The 16,882-nt window shown below is 36.9% G+C and overlaps 2 protein-coding genes across 2 annotated transcripts; one reads left to right on the forward strand and one right to left on the reverse strand.

Moving 5' to 3' along the window:
• Positions 1 to 181: 181 nt before the first annotated feature.
• LOC109206361 lies at positions 182 to 3,594 on the reverse strand. The gene is made up of 5 exons (XM_019369189.1): positions 3,226 to 3,594; positions 3,071 to 3,123; positions 2,458 to 2,619; positions 1,045 to 1,146; positions 182 to 546 (listed from the first exon to the last, which is right to left on the reverse strand). The coding sequence occupies exons 1-5, from the start codon at positions 3,431 to 3,433 to the stop codon at positions 409 to 411; spliced, it is 663 nt and encodes a 220-aa protein (XP_019224734.1). The 5' UTR covers positions 3,434 to 3,594; the 3' UTR covers positions 182 to 408.
• A 9,646-nt stretch (positions 3,595 to 13,240) lies between these two features.
• LOC109206357 lies at positions 13,241 to 15,746 on the forward strand. Its single transcript, XM_019369184.1, has 6 exons — positions 13,241 to 13,376; positions 14,494 to 14,869; positions 14,953 to 15,115; positions 15,200 to 15,378; positions 15,432 to 15,607; positions 15,739 to 15,746. The coding sequence occupies exons 1-6, from the start codon at positions 13,241 to 13,243 to the stop codon at positions 15,744 to 15,746; spliced, it is 1,038 nt and encodes a 345-aa protein (XP_019224729.1).
• Positions 15,747 to 16,882: the final 1,136 nt, after the last annotated feature.

Below are 16,882 nucleotides of genomic sequence, written 5' to 3' on the forward strand. Positions count from 1 at the left end.
CGCCCAGTACATTTGCACGAAATTCTGTTAGCAAATTTTCCTCTAAGTCTATTCATGCAAAAGGGAAGGCAAGCACAACTGTTCTATATGAAAGTTTAATGGCTCCGAAGTTGAATCGATATCATTTTTGGGCAAAGAGCGGCAATAATTGAATAGCTAACTAGAATGCCAGGACACAAAATTGACATGGGAGAAGAATAACCACTAACAGCCAACTTTGCTTATCGCAACCTTGCAGCTATCAGATCAATGCCAAACTCACTTGTCTAAAGTTAATAGGACTTATCACAAAATATCTATCTGCACACGCAGAAAATACATTTACAATGACATAGTAATGTACTGACACCTTCATTACATTCTACAAATTTTATTTTATTTTTAGAGAAGCATCGCTCATAAAAACTATCATGATGAATTGCCAATCAAATGAGATATCGCCTTGTCTGTATCGTTGTCATTCAATAGTAAGGCATCTGCAACACTGTTTGATGAGAATCCCATCTCTTCTTTCAAGCGAGTATATCTCTCTGCAAATTCCTTGACCTGATTAGTTGATGAAGAAAATGTTAGAACAACCTAATGAATGGTCACATTTACTATAAACAAGTGCTCCTCAATGCTATTGGGCAAATTTTTGTATAACACTTCCTTGTTCACTTCAACATTCTAAAATCTCGGTCACAAATTAAATATCATGTTTTGCCTTTCAAAAACTAAAATTCAATTTTTGTTAACATTACTGTCTAAGTGGTTTTATGATGGAAAAAGATGCATCATGTTGTACCTTCATGCAGTTTCTAAATATCTAACTCTCTTTACAAAAAAAATAATCTAGTCATTTTCCAATTTCACTACAAAAATTAGTTAACTTGCCCGTCGAGAATTAAATTTGAAATTGGACTTAGGACAGGGTAAAATAAGAAATGGAAGTCTTTGTAGAGAAATGTCTTCACAAGTTTTGTAGATAAGCTAATTTGACCGTGCTCCTAGTGCCACATGCAGACATAGAAATGTAAGAGAAGCATGTAAAAGATACGTGACCTTGATCGGGTTATCTCCATAATTTGCAACCGCTATGGCCACAGCCTCTCTGTTGAAACCAAATGCTGTGTATTTGTTTATAACAGAATCTCCGGTGGATCCCTATATTCAAGTAAGAAAAGACTCATTCAAATATCAACAAAAATTAAGTGTCTGTTGATGAGCACCAAATCAGAAATCACATTGAGTAAACTGCAAAATATTTAAATGTATTACACATTCCCAAACAAAGAACATGACGCGCTCTTGGCAATCAATACTTGATGTTATCTGTGTGTGTGTGTATATATAAAACGATGCTAACTACCTTTGTTCACAGACTTAATATTTGACATCCTAAAAATGTCAAAAAATAAATGACATGTTTCGAGACATGATCTTTTCCTCCTTTGCAGTATATAAACCATATTTGGATCCACAAAATTCAAAGTGAGGGATCCAACTTGAGGATTTACTTGTTACGCTAATTCTTAGAAAGGAAAAGGACAAACTTATTCTTCCTTACGTTCAAGTAAGCTATGCATAATAGAATATGTTGTTTAAAGAAAAATCCTCTTCGTAGGAAGGTGTTACGTAGTTAGTGTATGTACCTTCAGTGTTCCACATTGGTTAGTAGGTATTATGTATTGTGTAAAGTATGTACATAAATAAGGCTCAATGTAAGATAATTAAAGTTATGCATCTTAATAATACTTTCCCTTGCCTTCACTTCTCACAGAAGTATTTAACCACCTTGAAAACTTAAAAGTAGTCTACCTGAGCCAAGGAAAAGGAAGTACAAGAACTAACACTTGCACCATTATCCCCGAGCTTAATTGTGGTAAACAGGGCAGAGCAGTAGGATAGCTTATTAGCATATGGGTGTACACCAAAGAAGTACTCTCTCTGTTTTCAATTTATATGACACTCTTTTCATTTTGGGGTGCTCCAAAATGTTTGTCATCACTCCATGTCTAGCCAACTTTCACAACTTCAAGAATGCAAATCCAGTAAACTATACAAATTTTAAACTTTGATGTGATGCTTTCTCTATCAAACTAAACTTTTCAATTGTTTCTTTATTTATTTCTTCCACTACCACTAATAATATACATAGGTCAAAATGAATATCTTTAACACCATGATCAGTCAAGCACTGTCATATAAATTGAAATGGAGGGGCATTTCAGCTAACAATCAACTACACCTCAATTCTGAACTAGTTGGGTGGGCTATATGAATCCTCTTAAGCCCTTCGCTCTGTTCAAGGGCCAACATAGTGTTGTACTAGGTGGGTATGTCCCAACAAATTCAGTATTCAGGGGATTAATTATACTTAGACATTTTCATTCAGATACCGGACTGGACCCGCTTTGAGAAACTTATGTAAGCAGAGTTTACTGCTGCAGTTAACAAGATTACAAGAAAAAGTACCGTGTTAGTTTGTTCTGGCAATCTAGATGGAAGATTTTCCAGCCCTAGCCTGCTCCAATTCTGGCTTTCCTTTTCTGCTTCGGCCAGAATCCTTTTCTCAAAGTCAAAACCAAAGTTGAATGTGCTTCGAGGAATGTCTCCCACTTGTGTTGACAGCGGAGGCTGCAAGAAACCGAAAATAATATATTGTTCGCATAAACGACTTAAGCTATGCATCTGATACAATACTGAATTAAAATAGTATAAAAAATCCAGATATGGAAACAAACTGACGAGCAGAATTATATTGAGTTAGTCCTATGCACTGACAATGTAAAAAGTATTTTGGCAATCAGATCATTTATTAGGTACAACAATAACAACAATCCCAGTATACAGGTAAATATATCAATAAATATTAGGTTATCGGTAAAAATGGTGACTAACCTCAGGTATAATGTAAGAAGCTTTAAAACAGTCAGTGTATATAACTTAAGTTCTATATGTGCAAAATGTTCTATGAAGCACGGTTTGTATATCACAGTTGGAAGCATATCCAGTATATAAGCACCTCAGAACTTGGACTACATGTACAAGACTACAATAGTATATATTAAGCATATAGGATTCATACCGGAGGTGTAATCCGATATTCAGGTTTAATAGCAACTCTGATGCCAATTCCAGCTGCAAAAAACAGGTGAGAGATCAAAATTTCCCTTATTGAAATTGACTCCGAACAGATTAACCTACAAAGCTTACATAAATGAGAGATCGAGGAATACATACTGTTGGAAGACGGAGAGGAGGTGTGATGAATAGGAGGGTTACGGCCGCCGCCGGAGGGTTGACCAACCCTAGGATACAGTCCGGGAGCTTGTTGACCGTACATGGCATGTGGTTGTGGATGTGGAGCGCCGGTTGCTGGTCTGCCGTACATCGGCGGCAATTGTGTATCGTAAGGAGATCCTGTTCTGTTCCTGTAATCGTATTCCATGGCTGCGCGTTCACTGATTTCGATCACAACAGCAGAGTTTGGAAGAGGAGGAAGATTGAAAAAGATGGCAGGGGAATTTCTTCGAACCCGGGAGTTTGATTTCCGCAAGTAACACGTTTGTGTTGCTGAATCCGATTTTTGGGTGTAAATGAAGCAAGGTAGCCACTTTTAAGCATTTGTTTAAAATATATTCACACTTTACAATGTATTTAAAGATTAGTCAATTTCCCTTAAACCTTCGGGACACGGCGTCCTAAAGTTAAGATTAGTCAATTTCCCTTAAACCTTCGGGACACGGCGTCCTAAAGTTTAAACCTCAAGATTCAACTTCAGGAGGTCGTGTCCTAAAGTTCCAAAATTGTGTCCTAAAATTCGAATCTTATGTCCTAAATTTTAAATTAGGAGTTCAGAAATTCAGGACACTTAATCCTGAATTTCAAATTAGCAGCTCACAAATTCAAGACACTAAGTCCTGAATTTCCAAATTCAGGTACTTAGTCCTGAAGTTTGGTAAATTGGCTAACCTTTAAATATATTGTAAATTGTGGATATATGTTAAATAATGGGTTTAAATGTGGCAATCTTTGCACTTCGCCCAATTTTGGGCGATGTGCACAGATAGCCATTAATAGCACATGTCTATATTTTTAAGCCACTGTTTTAATTGTCTTTAGTCTTTAACCACTGCTTTAATAAACTTTTATCTTCCTAGACGAAAATACCCTTCTGTTATAAGCTTATACCTACGCTCCTTATTAACGATCAGCAGCACCAGCACGTAACTAACTTCCGAAGCAGCAGCAGAGACTGTGATCGTCCAAAATTGCAGTAGCTTCTCTTCCGATTTCAAACTATAGCAGCAACAGAGACTGTGATCGTCCAAAATTGCAGTAGCTTCTCGTCCAAAAATCGACATAAAATTACAATAAGTTATGCTTTTGTGTGTTTCTGTTGATTTTTATTTCGTTACTAGGAATTTGATGCTAGGAATTTGATTTTTTTACTTTTCTGGATTGATAACGTTAAGGACATCGTGCCCTATGATTATTCTATAAATATTGAGGACATAATGTTAAGGATTTGGTGTCCTGGATATTAAGGACATAGTGTCCTGGTTTTGCAAAAGTTCAGGATCATGAATCCGTTCAAAAATTAAGGACGAATGGTCCTGAAGTTTGAGTTCCAAGCTCAAAAGTTAAGGATTCATGGTCCTGAACTTCATGTTTCAAGTTCAAAAGTTAAGGACACTTGGTCCTTAACTTTGATTTCCAAGTTCAAAAGTTAAGGACGAATGGTCCTGAAGTTTGAGTTCCAAGCTCAAAAGTTAAGGATTCATGGTCCTGAACTTCAAGTTTCAAGTTCAAAAGTTAAGGACACTTGGTCCTTAACTTTGTTCCAAGTTGAAAAGTTAAGGACACTTGGTCCTTAACTTTAAATTCCAAGTTCAAAAGTTAAGGATGAATGGTCCTGAAGTATGAGTTCCAAGCTCAAAAGTTAAGGATTCATGGTCCTGAACTTCAAGTTTCAAGTTTAAAATTTAAGGACACTTGGTCCTTAACTTTGATTTCCAAGTTCAAAAGTTAAGGACACTTGGTCCTTAACTTTAAATTCCAAGTTCAAAAGTTAAGGACGAATGGTCCTGAAGTTTGAGTTTCAAGCTCAAAAGTTAAGGATTCATGGTCCTGAACTTCAAGTTTCAAGTTCAAAAGTTAAGGACACTTGGTCCTTAACTTTGATTTCCAAGTTCAAAAGTTAAGGACGCATGGTCCTGAACTTCAAATTTCAAGTTCAAAAGTTAAGGACACTTGGTTCTGAAGTTTGAGTTCCAAGTTCAAAAGTTAAGAACACTTGGTCCTTAACTTTGAATTCCAAGTTCAAAAGTTGAGGACACTTCGTCCTTAACTTGGACCTGAACTTACAGTTCATGTCCTTAATTTATACAAGGATTGCTCTATAAATATGTCCTGAATTTTCCATTCTCTTGACTTGCAGGATGGAAACAATATGTATTATAGTTGCTTTTAATGGTAGATGGACTGTAGACTATAAGTATCTTGATCATCAAACAAAGCTTGTTCTAGTACCTGAGGCAATTCGATTTGAAGATTTTATTGAACAGGTATTTGAAGTTATTGAATTGGATAGAGACAAGTTTGAAAAATGATATGGTTTGATATAAACCTGGGAACAAGCAAGGGAATGCTTGTATCCAAAGATTTAGATCTTCACACATGTATAGAGTTACTAAAAAGTAATTCACTCTTCAAGGGCAGTCATTTCATTGTTGATGTTTCAGAAAGAGTTTTTGGATCTACAAGCACCTTTGAACATGTCAACAGAGAAAATCGACATGACACTCAAAACAAGTGTCAATAGATAATGGAAATAGATATGGTTGACTCTCAACCAATAACTGAAGTGATGCTTCAAACATTTGATTGTATTCAAGTAGAAGGACAAAGCATTATAGATATTGGCAACGAACAAGCTTTGGGTATTCAAGTCTTAGAGAGTGCATCGTTAATAGAAGAAGTTGCTGAAACTAACTAGACGAAGCTCAAATTCGAAACAAAAAGAATCCCCAACTACGTTATTAAGAGAAAATACTTCGTTGGATGAAATAAAAGTGGGATCAATATTTGATAAAGAGAAGAGTATAATTAACTGTTTTTCGAATATAGAAATTAAAGGACATTTTGAATTCAAGGTTGTTAGATCAAGCTCAACAAGATATTCGTTGAAATGCAATGATGATAGGTGTGGGTGGTGTGTGTGTGCTTTCAGAGTTAAAGATTCAACATTGTTCAAGATAGTAAAGATTGAGAAAAATCATGACTGCTCAGTTAACACTATGAAAGCGGATCAAAGGCATGCAACTTCAAAGTTGATTAGTGGTTATATTATTGACAATCTTCGAGACCCAAGGTTTGAAGTTACACCAGCTTTTGTCATGGCAAAAATGAAAATTGCATGGACTAGACATTGGGTATCACAAGGCGTGGCGTGCTATTCAACGTGCTTCAGCTTTAATAAGAGGAACTCCTAAAGAGAATTATGAATTATTGGGTGAGGAGGTGCGTGTCTATTTCCGAGAATCAGTTTGGATTCATGCCGGGGCGTTCGACTACGGAAGCGATTCATCTGGTAAGAAGATTATTGGAGCAGTACAGGATAAGGAATGATACGGACAATGAACGAAAATACGGATATAGCAAAAACACGCAGAATCAAAAATAAGAGCTACATCTACAATTGATTGGAAGAAGAAGAACCAATTAGGATATGAAACCTAATTACCTCTATGAACTCAATCAATTGTAATCCTAAGCTATGAACATAAGAGCTAGACCTACAATTGATTGGAAGAACAAGAACCAATTAGGATATGAAACCTAATAACCTCTATGAACTCAATCAGTTGTAACCCTAAGCTATGAAACCCTCAAGAGATTGGCAACTCTTAAAAACTCGGATAAAGTAATTAAGCAATTAAGCATTCACTACTAATTTCTCACCAACTAAGGCTAATTTAACACTAATGAAGGCAATAAAGAAATTAAAGGCGTAAACATAAATGCATTAATTAAAAGATAAGGATAAAGGGTGAGACTTGCATGTCTTCAAGTTTATCATTCATCAAGTCTACCTAAAATAAAAGCCTTAAGAGCCATTTATACAAGATTGGGTATTTGGCTACAAATGACCCAAATACCCCTAAGTTAATTCTAAGGAGCTTAGTCAATTATTACAGGTATAGCCTTCTTGATCTTGACTCCTTTAAATCACTCTAATGCTATGATGTTGACTTGGAAATAGTTAGGCATGCTCATCCGGCATGTATCATCCTCCCCCACTTGAAAGAAATTCGTCCTCGAATTTGGACCTCACAAAACCAAGAAAGGGGCAAACATAAGTACCAAGCCGATCACAAGAATCAAAGCATTGTATGTCCAAGCTAAAAGATCAAAGATCACAATTTGGCACTCAAAAGTGACACTCTTATGATACAGCCAAGTGTCATAATCTATAAAGAACACAACTCCAACACAAACTTGATTATAAAAAACAATAATACTCATGAGAAGAATCATGAGAGTGTAAAGTTTCATGCTTCCATCAAAACCACAATCTTGTAAAATCCTCAACAAAGGGCACACTTTTATAGTATAACCAAGTGTCATAAGAAGCAATAAAAATCATACTCTCCAACCCAAACAAAGACACTTCACCATGATAAGAAGCAACTCCGGGATTAAACACAAATTTTAATTTCCAAATATCTACACACTTTCCAACAACTTCACATGTCAACTTAAGAGATATGTCAAGCTCATCATGAATTATCATATAAAGAATATCACAATACTTAAAGTTAAAAGTCTTTATCTCAATGGCCTTAGATAAACACAAGATAAGCATAAGCCAAACGTACATACCATTCTTGCTTTTGGGCAAAACAAAAAGCTCTTGACAAAAAGTATGCCAAAGTGTTAGTTCAAGGCCTTTTTTACCCTTAGCAACTTTCTCTTGTTGAACCTTCACAAAACAATCAATAATGTTAGGTTCTTTTTGCTCAAAATGGTCACTCAAAACACCAAAAGAAACATTCTTACCTTTTCTCATAGAAGCATTAACAAAAGAGAATGTTCTTTCAAAAGTAGGAATAAGATAAGTAAAGCAATTAATACTAGTGCTAGCATCAAAAACTTTATGTTCCTTTTCATACTCACAAAAATCATCACATAAATTTGCATAAGAGTCATCAAGATCAAATACAAAAGAAGTCAGCTCATTGGAATACAAATGGAAGTTTTCTTCTTTTATATTTATGTCATTATAAGTAAATGGTTCACTCTCCAACAATGCATCTCCACACTCACGTTTGCTCATTTCACCACAAAAATTGAATCTTTTTGCCAAAGGAATGAAAATAGAATCAAAAGAATCATCAACACATTCTTCTTGACTCATTACTCCATAAAGGTCAAAACTATCTTCCATCAAAGTTAAAGTAGAGTCAAAAGAACCATCACATGCATCATCCCATAAAGGTGGGGTATCATAAGATTCAACATCACACACATCACTAGCTAAGGAGCCATTAAACAAAGAACTAGAATCATCCAATGATGCACAAGAACTCCTATCTAGTTGCAAGCCATAACTATTTTTCTCATTACAAGATAAAGAAGTATCAAACTCATCAATGTCATAGCTATCTTTCAAACTCAAAGTGTCGCCACAATCAACTAAAGTATCATGAAGGATAAACTATTTTACCTTGAAGCTCTTCTAAAGTGAAATTCTCTTTACCTTGATCTTCTTCATTAAATTTCAAAAGTTCTCTTGAAAAGGTAGCTTGATCTTCTTCCAAGTTCATTAAAGTAGATTGAACTTCACTTGATGGCTCATCTACAAAAATTCCTTCACAAGATACAAAACAACTAGAGAAAGAAGAAAGGTTATTAGCATTAGAATAAGGAAAATATTCACTCTCTTTTTGTTTTCCCTCTTTCTTTTCTCATTTTCTTTTCAAGCTCTTCACTCTTTTCTTGTGACAACTCACTCACTTCACTCCACACTTTCTCTCCTTTTTCCACTCTAGAGTTGTCACTTTTCTCTCCCTTACTTCTCTCTATCTTTTTTCTCTCATCCTTACTTTTCTCTTTGCATTTTTCAAGGATGTTCTCAAACTCATTTGGCCTCTTCCCTTTTGGTTCACTTTATTCCCCCTATATTTATCATGGAAAACTTATTGGACGTTGTCCAACTCATTCAAGGTGGTCTCACGATCATGTTGAAAAAGTGGGTTGTTAATCATTCGAGGCTCTTGAGGTGGTATGGGTGGTGGAGGAGGGAGATTGTCCCTCCTTGGTGGTGCTTGAGGCATACGTTGGGGAGGTAGGTTCATTGGTGGTCTAGGTTGGGTCATTTGGGGTGGTGGTTTTATGGGTATGTGTGCTTGAGGTCTAAATGGTGGTTTGTGTTGGTAGTTGGTAGGTGGACGGTAGTTGGTGGAGGAAAATAAGGTCCCTTTGGTGAATGTGGCCGCTTTGGTAAGTTTTGTGGTATTTGGTCGGGTTGGTTGTGTTGCAAATTTTCCCTTTGAAGCATTTGTCGCACTTGTGAAGGAGAGAGTGTGGTAGAGGAATTAGTAAGCGTCATACTACGCTCCCTTCCTTGTTGCCTCAAGTGAGATTCCTCTATCATGGAATTCAACCTTGCATCCGTTTGGTGTTGCCGTATGCTAATATTGGTAACCTTCTCACTTAAGTTGGTAACCTTCTCGCTTATGTCATAAAGCATAGAAACAACATCATGCATCGGAGTCTCACTCCATGGATCACAATTAGGAGTAGAAGTTTGTCCGTACTCCATGATACCTACAAAATGAGCAAACAAGTTAGTATTAAAAGTCCTCACCAACTCACTTGATGTCGCTCAACCCTCGTGTATCACACTTTGCACCAATTGGCTCTTGCGTGCTCAAAATCCTATTCGCTCTTGCCTTTTCCCGCTCAAGTAGTGAATGTCAAAATTGCTAGCAAACTTAAGTTTCAAGGTTTCACAACAAGTTCCAACCGTCTTCGGGGTGGAGCGAAAGTTGTGTATTCACAAGGACAGACAATTAAAAGCAAACGGACTTGAACCAAGCAATTCACAACAAAATTAAAAGACAAAAGCACGAAACAATTGCACGAAAGAAAGTTAAGCACACAAAGAAACTAGAATTAAACTCAATATGAACTAATATCAAGTTAATTTAGTTGAGAATTAACAAACAAGAAGAAAAGATTAACGGGAAAGAAAAGAGAAAACTGGACAGAACAATTTCTGAACTTCTGAACTCCTCTCTGGACTTGTTGCAATTTGCTGGATTTTCTTTCTCGAAACTTCAATTTTCCAGCTTCAAATCCCTTCCTAAGCACCTAAATCCTCAGCTCAAACTCTTGTCCAAAACTGCAGATTTTCAGCAGCTCAATCAGGGGAGAAACAGCGCAGAAATTTGCTCTCAAACACTGCCCCAATGCTACTGATTTCCTAGCTCAAATGATGTCCCAAGCTGCAAATTTCAGCAACTCGAATTGGTGGAGAAACTGTGTAGAATATTGTGCAAATCTCAGCAGACCTGTTTAGTTCAAATTGTGCAGAAAACCAGCTCAAACTATGGAGAAATAATAGTGCAGAAATCTCTGTCCAAACTATCCAGAAAACTGCAGCTGAACAGGGCAGAAATTCAGCTCAAACTGTGCAGTAGCTGAAGCACCAAAAACAGTTGAAACTGGGCAGAAAATTTCAGTCCTCTGATGTTGTTCCAAAACTGCAGAAACAGGGCAGATTTCTTTGCTCTAATGCTAGTCCAAAACTCCAGGTTTCAGCAGCTCACAGATGCAGCAACTGGGCAGCAAAGTTGTGCAAATCAAAACCTGAATCGTTGCGATGAATGAATTGAAGTTCGTGGCGATAATTCAATTGCAAACGAGTCCTAGAAAATGGAGAACATAGCTGCAATTTTTTAGTTGCAAATCAGTGGCAGCTGTTCTTCGTCTTCTTGAGAGAATTGACTCCAAAAATACTTCAACCTACAAGTAATTCGAATCAGCTCTACAAATGTTCTTCTTCGATTTACCAACTGCTCGAATCAGTTCGAGAAGTTCTTTAATCGAAACAAGTGTTCTTCGACTGATTCAATCTCGACTCAAATTCTTCTAGTAAACCTCACTCAAAACGTCTTCTACTGGACCCAAACTCTAGCCACAAACTCTCGACAACAGCTCGAACAGAATTCCAAAATCAATTTGTTCAAACACTCATGAAATCGACGAACCCTAGGTCGTCTTCTTCTTCGCACAATCGGTTCAAATTTTCGACCCAAAACCCTAGAAAATCAGCTCAAATCGATCTCAATCTTCAATCACGAGTTCAGAATCACGTTAACAACGAATAGAAATAACACCCAATCAATTTCGAGCTCAAAATTTTGATTCGGAGCAAATCCCCAAATTTTTCAACTCTTCTGGTTCACGTTGTCTTAGGGTTCAGAAGCTCAAACCCAGCTTCAATCGAAACTCAAACCAGTAATTACTCGAGCTACAAATCGATCGATACTCAAATCTTCAGAAGTTTTCAGAATTTTAGAAGGTATTTCGAACAGTAGTGTTAGGAACAGTAGCGAAGTTCTAATTCTGGAAATAAAACAGAGCACGGATGAACAGTAACCCAAAATAATTTTCTTCTTTTTTTTTAATTTTTTTTTGTGATTTTGTGATTTAATGATAATCAAAACAAAACCCAAGGATTGATAGACAAATCCTTGACATCCGATCTGATACCAAGATGATACGGACTATAAACGAAAACACGGATATAGCAAAAACACGCGGAATCAAAAATAAGAGCTACAACTACAATTGATTGGAAGAAGAAGAACCAATTAGGATATGAAACCTAATTACCTATATGAACTCAATCAATTGTAATCCTAAGCTATGAACATAAGAGCTAGACCTACAATTGATTGGAAGAACAAGAACCAATTAGGATATGAAACCTAATTACCTCTATGAACTCAATCAGTTGTAACCCTCAGCTATGAAACCCTCAAGAGATTGGCAACTCTTGAAAACTTGGATAAAGTAATTAAGCAATTAAGCATTCACTACTAATTGCTCACCAACTAAGACTAATTTAACACTAATGAAGGCAATAAAGAAATTAAAGGCATAAACATAAATGCATTAATTAAAAGATAAGAATAAAGGGTGAGACTTGCATGTCTTCAAGTTTATCATTCATCAAGTCTACCTAAAATATAAGCCTTAAGGGCTATTTATACAAGAGTGGGTATTTGGCTACAAATGACCCAAATACCCCTAAGTTAATTCTAAGGAGCTTAGTCAATTATTATAAGTATAGACTTCTTCATCTTGACTCCTTTAAAGCACTATAATGCTATGATGTTGACTTGAAAATAGTTAGGCATGCACATCTAGCATGTATCAGGGAAGAAGGATTTACATATAGTGTTTATTGACCTTGAGAAGGCATACGATAAAGTTCCGAGGGAGGTCCTGTGGAGGTGTTTGGAGGTTAGCGGCGTTCCAGTAGCGTACATTAGGGTGATTAAGGATATGTATGATGATGCTAAGACTCGGGTGAGGACAATGGGTGGTGACTCGGACCATTTCCCTGTGGTGATGGGGTTGCACCAGGGATCGTCTCTTAGCCCATTTTTGTTTGCCTTGGCGATGGATGTACTGTCACGTCACATCCAAGGGGGGGGTGCCTTGGTGCATGCTATTTGCTGATGATATAGTGTTGATAGACGAGATGCGTAGCGGAGTTAACGCGAGGTTGGAGGTTTGGAGACAGACCTTGGAGTCTAAAGGTTTCAGACTGAGTAGAACCAAGACAGAATACTTGGAGTGCAATTCAGTGAGACCCATGATGCAAACATAGAGGTTAAGCTTGATGCTCAAGTTATCTCCAAGAGAGCGAGTTTTAAGTATCTCGGGTCTATTATCCAGGTAACGGGGAGATTGATGAAGATGTCACACATCGCATCGGAGCGGGGTGGATGAAGTGGAGGCTCGCTTCCGGTGTTCTATGTGATAAGAATGTGCCGTTAAGACTTAAGGGTAAGTTTTATCGAGTGGTGGTTCGACCCGCTATGCTGTATGGGGTTGAGTATTGGCCAGTCAAGAACTCCCACATGCAGAAGATGAGTGTAACAGAGATGAGGATGTTGAGATGGATGTGTGGGTGTACCAGGCGACATAGAATTAGGAATAAAGCTATCCGGGACAGATGGGAGTAGCCTCCGTGGAGGACAAGATGCGTGAGTCGCGGTTGAGATGGTTCGGACATGTTAGGAGAAGAAGTATTGATGCCCCTGTCAGGAGGTGTGAGAGGTTGGCCATGAAGAGCTTGAGCAGGGGTCGAGGTAGGCCTAAGAAGTACTGGGGAGAAGTGATTAGGCACGACATGGCGATGCTTCAGCTCACTGAGGACATGACGCTTGATAGGAGGGTGTGGAGGTCGATGATTAAGGTAGAAGGTTAGTAGGTAGTTTATAGTGTTCACCGATAGGCTTAGTAGCATGCATTTCCCTTCATATTCTTTGATTTTTATTACGTTATATGGTTTTGTTCGCCTCAGGTATTGTATTCTGTGTTGCTATTATTGGATACTTTTTTCCTTCCTTGCTTCCCTCTTCTTCTTCTTACCCTTCCTGAGCCGAGGGTCTATTGGAAATAACATATCTACCTGTATTAGGTAGGGGTAAGGTCTGCGTACAGACTACCCTCCCCCCCCAGACCCTACATGTTGGGATCAAACTGGGTTAGTTGTTGTTGTTGTTGTTGTCTTCATACTTGTATATGATGAAAAGTAAAAACCTGGAAACAAATACTAACATAAAGATAGACGACAACAACAGGTAAACAATCAAAAAAGAGATTATTAGTCTGTTTTATAAACTATAGGACATGTCGTCCTTAACCAGTAAAAAAAATTAAGTACGTGTTGTCCTTAACTTTGATGTGTGCAGTGAAAAAGTTAAGGACGTGCGGTCCTTAACTTTGATGTGTGCAGTGAAAAAGTTAAGGACATTTGGTCCTTAACTTAGAGTTGTAAGTTAACAAATTAAGGGTATGCTGTCCTTAACCAGCAAAAAAGTTAAGGACGTGTTGTCCTTAACCAATGAAAAAGTTAAGGACATGCTGCCCTTAACTTTGATGTGTGCAGTGAAAAAGCTAAGGACACTTGGTCCTTAACTTTTGAGCTTGTTAGTCTAACTTCAGGACTACATGTCCTAAACTTTTGGGCTTGTAACCTGAAATTTAGGACTAGTTGTCCTTAACTTATGACCTTGGTAGTCTAAGTTAAGGACTACCTGTCCTTAACTTCTGTTAACCTTATGTTATACTGTATTTTTAGGTTTCTTTATATGTTTTATGCATATGGATCATCAACAACTGGTTGGAATCATTGTAGACCAGTGATTGTTGTTGATGCAACTTTTTTGAAGTCAAAATTTCGTGGTGTTTTAATGATTTCAGTTTCAAAGGATGCAAATAACCAAATTTTTCCACTAGCCTTTGGAATTGCAGAATCTGAAAATAACAATTCCTATGAGTGGTACTCTAGCGAGCTTCGCAATGCAATTGGGAGTCGTGAGAATTTAATTTTTTTATCAGACAGGCATCAATCTATTGCATATGGCATTGCAAAGGTTTATCCTGAAAACCACCATGGGATTTGTATCTATCATTTGGAGCAGAACCTAAAGCGAAGGAAAGTGAAAAGTGAGGTCATAAAACTTTTTCAAAGTACTGCAAGAGTATACAGGCGCAAAGAATTTGATCTATACATGTCAGATATAGCAAAAGTAGATAAGAATACTTATGACTACTTGATGGAAGAACCACCGGAAAGGTGGGCATGTTCTTGTAGTCCATGACGAAGATATGACATGCTCACAACAAACATAGTTGAGTCAATGAATTCTGCGCTATTAGAAGCAAGGGAGATGCCTATATTAAGATGATGGATTTCATCCAAGTAAAGCTACAACGTTGGTTTTATGAAAGAAGAAATGAAGCAGAAGGAACTTTTTATGACGTTTCTTGTTGGGTAGAAGAGGAATTGAAGAAAAAGATAGATTTAGCATTTACTTTGAATGTAAGCATTATGTTCTTTGTTTAACTTAATATTTTAATGACAATTTAACATAATGTACTAACTTATAATTTTTCAACATTGAAGGTCTTCCCTGTTGATTCACGGCGTTCTAGAGTTGAGGAAGAAGGAATTACTTTCTTGGTGGACTTAAACAAAAGGACATGTGATTGTTTTCAGTTTCAATTTGATGAATTACCATGCATACATGCAATTGCAGCTATCGAGAAGAGAAACATCAAGAAGTCCAATTTTTGCTCGCACTGGTACTTAAAGGAATCTTGGCTGAAAACATATGAAAGACAAATACATCCTGTAGGAAATATGATTCTTGGATTGTACCAGAGAGTGTTAAGTCACAAATTATTAAACCTCCAGATTTCAAAGTGCCACCAGGTAGAAAGCAGAAGAAAAGGCATATTCCAGCTACCGAGTCATCAAAAATAACATTCAAATGTGGTCGTTGCAGAAGAATTGGCCATAATAGAACAACTTGTATATATTCTCCGGCAGTCCATCCATTTCAAGGAAGCATAGAGAATAGTAGATATATCCACTTATGTTTATCTACTCTTTTAAGTTTTTGCTATAAATTAGATTCATTTAGATTGTTTTTATTTGAGCAGATGTCTGAATTTTCAAAGTTTCTTTGCGCTTACGTGCTTTTTGTTTCTTTTGAGTTGCAAGTTCAAAAGTTAAGGACACTTGGTCCTAAACTTTGAATTCCAAGTTCAAAAGTTAAGGACACTTGGTCCTGAAGTTAAGGACACTTGGTTCTGAAGTTTGAGTTCCAAGCTCAAAAGTTAAGGACACTTGGTCCTGAAGTTTGAGTTCCAAGTTCAAAAGTTAAGGACACTTGGTCCTTAACTTTGAATTCCAAGTTCAAAAGTTAAGGACACTTGGTCCTTAACTTTGAGTTCCAAGTTCAAAAGTTGAGGACACTTGGTCCTTAACTTTGAATTCCAAGTTCAAAAGTTAAGGACACTTGGTCCAGAACTTTGAATTCCAAGTTCAAAAGTTAAGGACACTTGGTCTTTAACTTTGATTTCAAAGTTCAAAAGTTAAGGACACTTGGTCCTAAACTTTGAATTCCAAGTTAAAAAGTTAAGGACACTTGGTCCTGAAGTTTGATTTCCAAGTTCAATAATTAAGTACACTTGATCCTTAACTTTGAATTCCATGTTCAAAAGTCAAGAACACTTGGTCCTTAACTTTGAATTCCAAGTTCAAAAGTTAAGACACTTGGTCCTAAACTTTGAATTCCAAGTTAAAAATTTAAGGACACTTGGTCCTTCACTTTGATTTACAAGTTTAAAAGTTAAGAACACTTGGTCCTGAAGTTTGAGTTCCTAGTTCAAAAGTTAAGTACACTTGGTCCTGAAGTTTGATTACTGAACTTTTGAATTCCAAGTTCAAAAGTTAAGGACACTTGGTCCTGAACTTTGGATTTCAAGTTCAAAAGTTAAGGACACTTGGCCCTGAAGTGTGAGTTCCAAGCTCAAAAGTTAAGTACACTTGGTCCTTAACTTTGAATTACATGTTCAAAATTAAGGACACTTGGTCCTTAACTTTGAATTTCAAGTTCAAAAGTTAAGGACACTTGGTCCTAAACTTTAAATTCCAAGTTAAAAAGTTAAGGACACTTGGTCCTTAACTTTGGATTCCAAGTTAAAAAGTTATGGACACTTGGTCCTGAACTTTGAAATTCCAAATTAAAAATCCTTAACTTTGAGTTCCAAGTTCAAAAGTTAAGGACACTTGGTCCTGAAC

Source organism: Nicotiana attenuata, unplaced genomic scaffold (assembly GCF_001879085.1).
Source record: "Nicotiana attenuata strain UT unplaced genomic scaffold, NIATTr2, whole genome shotgun sequence".
Taxonomy (NCBI): Eukaryota; Viridiplantae; Streptophyta; class Magnoliopsida; order Solanales; family Solanaceae; genus Nicotiana; species Nicotiana attenuata.